At 35.2% G+C, this 10,395-nt stretch overlaps 1 protein-coding gene across 3 annotated transcripts in view; it reads left to right on the top strand.

The window, feature by feature from the left end:
* Positions 1-5,871: 5,871 nt before the first annotated feature.
* The window catches only part of LOC107850574 (nuclear transcription factor Y subunit B-10), a 29,245-nt gene continuing 24,721 nt past the window's right edge, over positions 5,872-10,395 (top strand). For all 3 annotated transcript variants that reach the window (XR_001668662.2, XR_007047942.1, XM_016695188.2), the window contains exons 1-5: positions 5,872-6,360; positions 8,369-8,498; positions 8,827-8,832; positions 8,924-9,007; positions 9,145-9,208. Coding sequence is in view for 1 of the 3 variants with exons in the window: in XM_016695188.2 (XP_016550674.1) it covers positions 6,143-6,360; positions 8,369-8,498; positions 8,827-8,832; positions 8,924-9,007; positions 9,145-9,201 (495 nt within the window). In the remaining 2 variants the exon portion in view is untranslated. The remainder of the gene's footprint in view (positions 6,361-8,368; positions 8,499-8,826; positions 8,833-8,923; positions 9,008-9,144; positions 9,209-10,395) is intronic.

Below are 10,395 nucleotides of genomic sequence, written 5' to 3'. Positions count from 1 at the left end.
GGCCTTAGATTAGGCACTTTGTGCTCTAGAAGCATCACCACCCTAAAAATATCTATCTCCCAACGGCTTTGGGTAGGGAGGACTAGTCGTAGAATAGGAGTTAGGACTCTTCCAACTCTTTATCTTAGGCCACTTTCCACTTAGCTAATGACCCCCACTCTATTCTTTAATCAAGACTTTTTACCCTGCCTCTCACCAATCTCAGTCTATTTCTTCTTCTCCTCTTTGACCTATTATATATACACAACCAATCTAGAGATGTCCATGTCTTTGATCACAAGGTAGCCTTACTCTCAAGGATCAACTCATAAGATAATCCCGAAGCAAACTTTCTCATTTGGGCCCTCATATTAGATACCAATTATATCGGGATAATTGATGGAATTTTAAGGTATATTCCTTGATTGTCATCCTTCGTTACTTCAAGTTAATAAATTCTTCCATTTTAGCTTCCCTCAACTCCTGAGGAAAGAAGCGGTCCAGAAACGTACTAGAAAAATTATCTCATATAATCGAATTAGCATCCTCATCTTTCGAATGCTCTCATTCCTCATACCATTGGTACGCCATATCTTTCAATTGGTAGGCAGCAAACTCAACACCTTCCACCTTTGAAGCATGCATAACCCAAAAGATCTTCTCCATCTCATTAATGAAGATTTGAGGATCCTCCTCAACCTTTGTACTTGTAAACATCGGGGGATACAAAGTCATGAATTGACCAACTCTAGTGGCCTCAGCTGAACCCATAGAAACACTAGCAGAACCAGACTGTTGTGACTAAGATGTCACTAACTGAGTCAACAAGGTAATAGAACAATAAAACTTAATATTTGTAACCTCCCCGGGAGGTGACTGAGTATGGGATCACCCTCAAGAGCAGGATTCGTGAGGACAGGTGAAACCCCGCGAGGACAATCCAATGCAGTAACCCTTGATTAGGTTTGGACCCCGGAAGTTGGATGAGCTCCATTCGCATTGTCCTCCAATGGGACAGAAGAGTTTACATGAACATCTGATCTTCTTGGAGGCATGATCTGAAAGACGAGCAAATGGAAAATCAGAAGAATCTAAGACCTTAGACTTTATAGCTCGAAAATAAGACAACAAGAAAGGAAAATATTTCTAAATATCTCATAGCCTCTCTCTTATAAGTGTGGTGCACTACACACCCATAAAAGAGACTCTACTTGACACGGCTTTATGGATACCCAAATGACCATGAACCTAGGCTCTGATACTAACTTTGTCACGGCCCAAACCAGGGCCTGTCCATGACGGGTATCTCAAGTCTCACATGGACTGGAGATCACCACTTCACCTAACTTAACCAACATATCAACCACAAGTGTTGGATGAATTCTAAACACATAACAAGATAGCGGAAAGTAAGTCTAATAATAACGCATAAGGTATCTAAGTCAATCCACCAAACAACATACTAAACCATTACACCCAAGTCCACAATAATCCACAAAGCCTCTACAAAACCAAATTCAATAACATGTCGGGACATACCCCCAATAATAGCCAAAAATAATGTTTAAACCAAGTCTAAGGTAAAGAGTAAAATACCATGAAATGAATGCCTTTCGAAGTATGAAAGCTCACCACTTCAATGTCGATCTCACGAACCGCTAGATCACCTGGTCACTGCATAGGAAAAAAAGAAGAAGCTTTGGTCCGGTATCACATGGGGATACAACATCCAAAGATGAGTAGTAGTTAGAGCGCTAACATGTAACTCAGGGATAGAGAAATAAAATAATGTCATTATGTAGTACCCAGTCAAACCATCATATGCAATCAAAATCATGTGTGTGTATATAAATATATATATATATATATAGTGCTGGGATAGGGGACAAGGCTTAGCACGAACTTTGAAAATATTAACCTGGGTTGTGTAGTATAACCGTCATAAAATAAGGTACATACAGGCTATATAGGTCCAGTTCTACCCTAGCTGGAAGGGCCCTAGTGCGTATAGCCACACGAACTAGAGAATATTCATATCCATATATGCCATTATGGGGGACTCGAACCTCCGACATAATTAAGGTGACGTAGCACTAATATATATAACATGGGTGACTCGAACTTCCCATTTATATATCCATTCGGAGACTCAAACCTCCCAATCATATAGACAACCGCACTGGCTAGCGCAGTTTCTAGTGTTAGTCCTTCGGACTCCACTTTCACGGCCCCGCTACACATCCTGCTTTAAAGCTCAATCAAAACATTCTTTACACATACACACAACCATTGGTCTAATTAATTACCAAAGGCATCCCGTTGGTATCGTCATACCAATCCCATTTGCAAGCGTATAACATGCCATAACCGTTATCTTGGGACTCGAACCCATTATCTATACAAAATCATCAATTCACTTTAATATTTAGGGACTCGAGCCCATTTAGCCATTTAAACTGCTAAGGTTATAATTCAAATCAACATATGGCCAACAAGAACTTCATGAAACCTTTTACTAACCATTTACGTTATTAGGCCAAGGCCTTAGTTCAAAACACATTTCAGTTCAATTTATGGTCATCAAGACCTTTACGAAATCATTTATCCTTCTTTAGCATTCTTATATCAAGCATTAGTTCAAAACCCAATTCATTATATGACTAGTTTGTTCTCTTAGACATTTTCACAAACACATTGAGGGCATACTATTATAAAGACCAAAACCAAGGTAAAAACCATCAAGTTTAGGGTTACCCTCAACCCATTTGTTAAGCCACAATTACCAAGCACTCACATGTGCAAACCATTACCAAAACCATGTATGAACACAATTTAAACCAAGAGTAAATAATACTCTATCATATGCAACAAAACCCTCAACATTGGTTTTTAAAACCATCATTAATGAATCATAATCAATGTTTAAAACACATGATATTTGAGAACTAACAAAGGGAAGAGTCACATGCCTTTTTCACGAAGATTCATGGAAAGAACTTGACTCTTGAGCCTTTAGATGGACACTTTGCAGAAACCCTAGCCCAATCTTTAAGAGAGAGTTTAGAGAGGATTTTTAGAGTGTTTTGATCCTTCAAAGTGTGTTATGAGAGGCTAAAATATGTTTTAAAACGGGGGGTCTTAAGAGTTTTGGGGTGGAAAATGTCTATAATGCTCTCAGCTTAAAAATTAAAAAATATGCACAGAAGGATACAGTTTGCCCCTTCCACTCATACCCACATCATACGAGTGGTACCCTTCACTTGTATGTTGATCAAAATGACAGAGAAAATACGTTTATAGTTGAATTTATGTCCACAGACAATAACATTTGTTCACTTAGATTAATTGAATCAAAATTTAGTCAATTATAGTAGACCGATCACTTCATGTTTCATGTAATCAACTTATGCTTGATAGTAATTAATAATTTCTATTATTCTGATGTCTCAAATAGTGAAAAAAAAAATGTTCATTAATTTGCATGTGACCTTCTTAAAGTAATTTATAAATTCGATGAAACAAATTAAATGAGAAAATTTAAGTTTTCACGAGCTTTATTTTAATAGTCACACTTAGGGATGCTTATCGGTTGGATCGGTTGGATAATTATACTTAGCGGTTCGACTTATTGGTTATCAGTTTTTAAATATACTAATCCGCTAGCCACCCAATAAGATAACAATTGGTTTGGTATCGGATTAGCAATTAATGAACGGTTATCGGATGGTGTAAGGGATAAATTTAAGAGAGAATGAAATATTGAGCGATTATTGTTAGTTCCTCCATTTCTTCACCGACTAAGTTGTTTGTATACTATGATTGATCTACTTATCAATCTTTTAGACTTCTTGACTTTTGTTCGTGTAATTATTTAATAGGTTAACATCAAATCAAATAAGTTTTTTCTTCTAGACCTAAAATGTATGTAGAAACATTTTTAATTACTGGATTGACAGAAAAAAATTAAAACTTTAATATTATTTGAATTTTTATGTTTTATATCAAACTTTGTGAAGGACACATTTGGGTTGTTTCATTTTTATTGCGGTCCTTTGTGTTGTCAAGAATAATTTATGTTTTAGTTTAAGAATTAATTTTAGATTTTCTTTACAGTTTAGGGAGTCTGACTGCACTTTATGGTTAGATGTCACAAGAAATTAAACTAAGAAGCGAATAGAATAATAAATGGAGTTTTATATGTTGGATTGATAAAAGATACTTATATATCTAAGGGTAAAAATATAATTATAATAATTTTTAATGGGTTAACGGTTTACCCGATAAGAAAATTGAGTAATCCATCCTCGCACCAATAAGCCATTAATTATAAAATTTTGATCCGTTCTCCAATCATTAATCCGATAACCCATTACCAATTAGTCAATAAACTAATTTTGCGGTTGGATTAATGGTTACGGTTTGATTTTGAACAGCCCTAGTTGCACTAATAAGGTGGGTTTTAAATGCATAAAATATTAACTACTCTAACTAAAGTTAACGGTCAATGGTACCATACTGAAACATACTTTGCTTTATTTTTATAGTTGCACTAATAAGGTGAGTTTTAGTGCCTGAACAAACATATTTTAGTTATCCTATTCAGTTTTTTTATAGCTTAAAAAAAAATTAACGAAATTGTTATATTGATCCTACATGATTCATATACCAAATAAAATTTGCATGTTGAACCCGTGCTAACTTTTCCATCTAGTGGCACTATATTAGTGTGTGAATACACAATGATGATCTTGTTACTTTAAAAAAATGAGAGAAATGATTTTCTAATCTTTTATAATTTTTTTTATTTCATTTATTTTATGAGTGATCTTCAATTTTCTATCTATGAGATGTTCATTTTACAGCTAAGAGATCTAAAAAAATTATTTACTTTTATTTAAACTATAAGAAAATAAAAAATTTCATTTACTCGTGAAAAACCTTTGAAAAATTAAAACAATTTTATCTATGTATTAAGTAGGGTTGCTTATCGGTTGGATCGGTTGGATAATTATACTTAACGGTTCGGCTTATTGGTTATCAGTTTTTAAATATACTAATCCGCTAGCCACCCAATAAGATAACGGTTGGTTCAATATCGAATTAGCAATTAACGGACGGTTATCGGATGGTGTAATGGATAAATTTAAGAGATAATGAAATATCGAGCGATTATTGATAGTTCCTCCGTTTCTTCGCCGACTAAGTTATTTGTATACTATGATTAATCTATTTATCAATCTTTAGGCTTCTTGAATTTTGTTCGTGTAGTTATTTAATAGGTTAACACATCAAATCAAATAAGAATTTTCTTCTAGACCTAAAACGTATGTAGAAATATTTTTAATTACTAGATTGACAGAAAAAAATAAAAATTTAATATTATTTGAATTTTTATATTTTGTATCAAACTTTGTGAAGGACAAATTTGGGTTGTTTCATTTTTATTGCAATTTGTGTTGTCGAGAATAATTTATGTTTTGGTTTAAGAATTAATTTCAGATTTTCTTTACATTTTAAGGAGTCTGACTGCACTTTATGGTTAAATGTTATAAGAAGTGACATGTTATTTTCTAAACTAAGAAGTGAATAGAATAATAAATGAAGTTTTATATGTTGGATTGATAAAAGATACTTATATATCTAGGGTAAAAATATAATTATAATAATTTTTAATGGGTTAACGGTTTACCCGATAAGAAAATTGAATAATCTATTCGTGCACCAATAAATCATTAATTATAAAATTTTTATCGATTTTTCAACCATTAATCCGATAACCCATTATCAATAAATTAATTTTACAGTTGAATTAATGGTTACGGTTCGATTTGAACAGCCTAGTATTAAGGAGCTTCCCCTTTTTTTTTTTTGGGTTATAAATTAGAGAGAAAAAAAGGACTAGGTTGGATCTGTGCGTTAATAATCTACTTACTTTTATGCCTTGTGCGTAAAAATAGGTTCTTCCCTACCACTCCCCGCCGTTGGATCTGTGTGTGAATTAATCACTGTCAAAAGCACATAGGCGCAGAAAAGCCATTAAATCGAAGCATCCATTTTCCGCCAAATACAAACTCCTCCCTCCTTTCTCAAACGATACTGAACATAAGCAACAAAATAATCTCTGTTTGATCAACCATAAAGTTAGGGTTCTGGAACAGTGAGAATGGCGGAGCCAGCAAGTTCAGGAGGTGGCGGAAGCCATGAGAGTGGGGGCGACCCAAGTCCTCAGTCCAATTTGCGAGAACAGGAAAGGTACCTACCGATCGCTAATATTGGACGTATTATGAAGAAGGCATTGCCTGCTAATGGAAAGATCGCTAAGGATTCTAAGGACACTGTTCAGGAATGTGTATCTGAGTTCATTAGTTTTATCACTAGCGAGTAAGCTTGGTTTTTCTCTTTATTCAATTCCTGTATATTAGGTAACTCCTCTAATTATTCAGTCTCCTATTCTATATGCTGAAACAGAGGAATGCGAATTTTATAGTATGTCTAAATAATAAAGATCGCTATGTCAACTGAGGTTTTGTGGCATTGTACTAGGTAAGTTTCCAACTCTAAACTGTTTTTAGAGGTCTATACAATCTGGGTAATTTCTCATTTCAAGAAATATTATTGGAATTCCTTGTACTGGATTTTTTTCTATGTTTATGTATATGTAAATAGATAACTACGTCTATACCTCTTTAGCCCAACAGTCTTTTAGAGTTGCAACGTTTTGTGGTGTTTCTCCTATTTTTTTTTCCGAAATTTTATGTACTTGACAAAGATAGCCTTTTGAAAGTTCTCCTTTAAGAACATCAATAGGATGTCTTTTTGGTGTTCTTTCCATAGAACTTAACAAAGGAGGAGGGAAGGTAATAGTTTACTGCAATGAAATCTGGTTATGACTCTTCCATGAGTTACCTGACAACCAAAGATCCCCACTGGTAATTGCATCCCACTCTTCCCTGACAGCTGTCGTTACTTTTTTTGCTGTTCCTGCCCGCCACCTCCTTAATGATTAGCAATAGCAGCTGATTGATCATGGCATTTATGAGGTAGGAGAATCACGGACATGTGGTCACCGTTTGGTCCTTAAGGGGAAAAAGAACACAGCGAACGATGTGTTGACAGTTAGTAGACAAGGGAATCATAAATGCATGGTGTCCTTAATGGGGTAAGTATCTTTAGTAAAGGCAAAGATTGTGATAAAGAGGATTTGACTATAAGCGATGTGGAATAGAGTGACCTGCCATTTTAATGATGCTCTCGAGAGAAACATGAAAAAATGGGAGGACAAAAATAGTAGTAATTGGAGCTATGAGACAGCAGGGGGGAGGAGGGCAAAAATAAAATGTAAACAGGTGGCACGGCAGCATGTTATCAACCACTTTGTATGGTGAATCCATGAAAAAGAAAGATCCGCTGTCTGGGATAATTCTTTCCCATGCTCATAAGAAAATTTGGAATACAGCATTGTTGGAGACTTTATTCTTTCTACTTATTACATTTCTTAGAATGGATTAGAGTTGAACCAAAAGAAGAATAACTTTTGGTTGGTGAGGAAGAAAAAAGTGCTACTGTGAACAAGCCCATAGTTCTTTGTTTGTCTGTTTTTTCGTAGTAAATATTTCCCATAGTTGAAGGTAATCCACTGCTGCCCTGTGATCCTGCAGAGTTGCTCTGTGCATTGTTATTCAAGTGATCTTGCCATACCGAGTTGTTTATCCCTGCATGGATGTTCACACTGCAGTCCCTTTGCTAAAAGTACAAGTCCTGTTTCCTGTTTTACCTTTCTTTGACAAGGTTACTTGTCCTAATTATGTCATTCGATCAAAACTATGACATACCCAGCTTTCCACTAGTCTGAGTTTAGAGTTGGGGGGGGGGGGGGGGGATGGTTTGTCTCAGAATTTGGAAGATCAAATATTTTCCTTTTTGGTATTAGTATCGTATATGCTCACAGGCTATGTCGTTTGCAACATGATATTCACCTTTCTTAAAAAGTATTGATGTAGCTAAGATCTTATGGCTGATATTGTTTTACTGTTATTTCTTTTTCTGGACCATACAGGTTAAATATTAAATGTTGTTTTACCAGTTTCAAAAAAAGCTGTTTATTAGATGTAGATGTCTTTGATAGTACCAATTTCAAAAAAAAAAAGAAAGATGTAAATGTCTTTATATAAATACATGGAAAGACGTTGCCGATGTTTAATGCTTGGGAAGTTAGAATTCAAATATATCTGTTCGAACTAGAGTGGAAGACGTGTCACCTTGTTAAATATTTGTAGTTAGAGGTTTGACTCCTATACATATAAATACTAAAATTTTGTAGAATGATGACACGTGGAATTAACAACTATTCTCATTGCATTTTTCAAATGTGTTCTCTTTTATTTTATAGAGCTAGTGACAAGTGTCAGAAAGAGAAGAGAAAGACGATCAATGGAGATGATTTACTATCAGCCCTGGCTACCTTAGGATTTGAGGACTACATTGAACCACTCAAGGTCTATTTAACTAGGTACAGAGAGGTAACTGCAGTTTCCATATCCTTAATGTTTTTGGGACTGGTTTCTCATAGAACAGCTTTATTTTCTCAATTTCATGTTCTATTAGGCTTCCTCATCATTTGGTTTGCGAGGGAGTTGATAAGAGAATATATGGACTAGTGCATTTGCCAATTGCCATATTCTCTATGTTGCACTGTGTATTTTTGGCTTATATGGATTTCACTTTTGTAGTTTCAAGATTTTGTATTCAACTGTATTTTATCTTGTAATCAACTAAGTACATGTTGTTTCTATCGTTCTTGGACAACTTCCTCTGCTGGGTTGCACTGGTCAATCAATGGTGTTGTAGATGGAGGTACACATAATTTTCCACATCATTGAGATAGATTTCCTTGTTCTCTCTGATGTTTCATTGAAAATGTATTGTGATTTGAAACTGATATCAGGGAGATGCCAAGGGTTCTGCAAGGGTTGGAGATGCATCTGTTAGAAAGGATATAGTTGGAAGCCAGCTTGGGTCCAATACGCAGGTGACATGGTCACATTTTCTTCTATTCCTTCTTTGGCTTATTTGGTTCACCGTGTGGTAGTTCTTTTGAACTCGAAAGATTAAGTTACTTGGATATTATTTAATAAGATGCCTAATATTTCTTTTGGAAATTGACAGTTCATGTATGAAGGTTCTTTTGCACAAGGCTTAAACTATGGAAACTCTCAAATATGAATTTTAAGTAAGTTTTTCTCTTACCCTAAAAGTCTTCTTCTAAAGATGTGCTTTTCATCTTTAAATATTTTATGGTCAGCTGCTCTCTTTTAGTAAATTCACTCCCTCATGTCATGACTTGGTAGGATCTCTTTTGCATTTTGTGACACATTTTGTATATCAGGTAATAAACGTTTTGTTGCTCTGTTGCATCCAGGGGATGCTATAATTTTTAGAAAGTAACATTGACACATGTAAATAAAACTTAAAAGAGCCAACAAATTCTCCAAACTGATTTAACATTATTTCCTTCGCAATGATTGCTCCAGCCAGACATATTCACAAAGCAACTAGCCTTCATGGAAGAAATGGTAGCTGGAACTCCCTCGAAGTATCTTGGGTCCTTCCCTTCCATGATGTCCAAAATATAGAGTTTTTGATGGATTGTCAAAGCCTTCTTCTCTGTCTTTACACTTTGCCTTATGTGACACTTACAGAAATAAGAAGCAATTAACTCCCTTATATCATTCAAATAAAGAAATTTATGAAATCAAAGGACTGTTGTGTCCATAAATCCGATAATATAATAAAATTGACCTCAACATTTTTTCTTTTGAGGGGCTTTCGGGTTGGTTAGGGGGAAGGGACAAAGTGTGACTAGCCGAGCAGGGAAGCTTTAATTATCAAGAATCCTCAGTTGCCATACTATATTTCACGGACTTGTGATACCTACGACTAGTGAACTTTGAAATGAGTATCAATTAATTCATGATCTAAGAATAACGATCCAAGGCTATGTTGATTGGACCCTTATGTTGATTGGACCCTTAAAATTCCACTGAACTGTGTCAATATAGACAATTTGGTTGTGCATGTGAGATCGACATTCAACGTATCTTGGGTGCTTTGACAACACGTACAACCAAGAAGTATAGGTTGATTAGGTATTTGTTTTGCCTTTTGGTTTATATCCTATATATATATATATATATATATATATATATATATATATATACACAAACACTCGAAGGGGAGCTTTGGAGTAACCGGTAAAGTTGCTGCCATGTGACCAGGAGGTCATGAGCCTTGGAAACAGTCTTTGGCAGAAATGCAAGGTAAGGCTGCGTACGATACATTCTTGTGGTGGGGCCCTTCCCCGGACACCGCGCATAGCGGTAGATTTAGTGCACCGGAATGCCTTTTTTATATATATAT

Source organism: Capsicum annuum, chromosome 12 (assembly GCF_002878395.1).
Source record: "Capsicum annuum cultivar UCD-10X-F1 chromosome 12, UCD10Xv1.1, whole genome shotgun sequence".
NCBI lineage: Eukaryota > Viridiplantae > Streptophyta > Magnoliopsida > Solanales > Solanaceae > Capsicum > Capsicum annuum.
The sequence above is the reverse complement of the archived record's forward strand: the minus strand, read 5'-3'. Positions and strand labels throughout refer to the sequence as shown.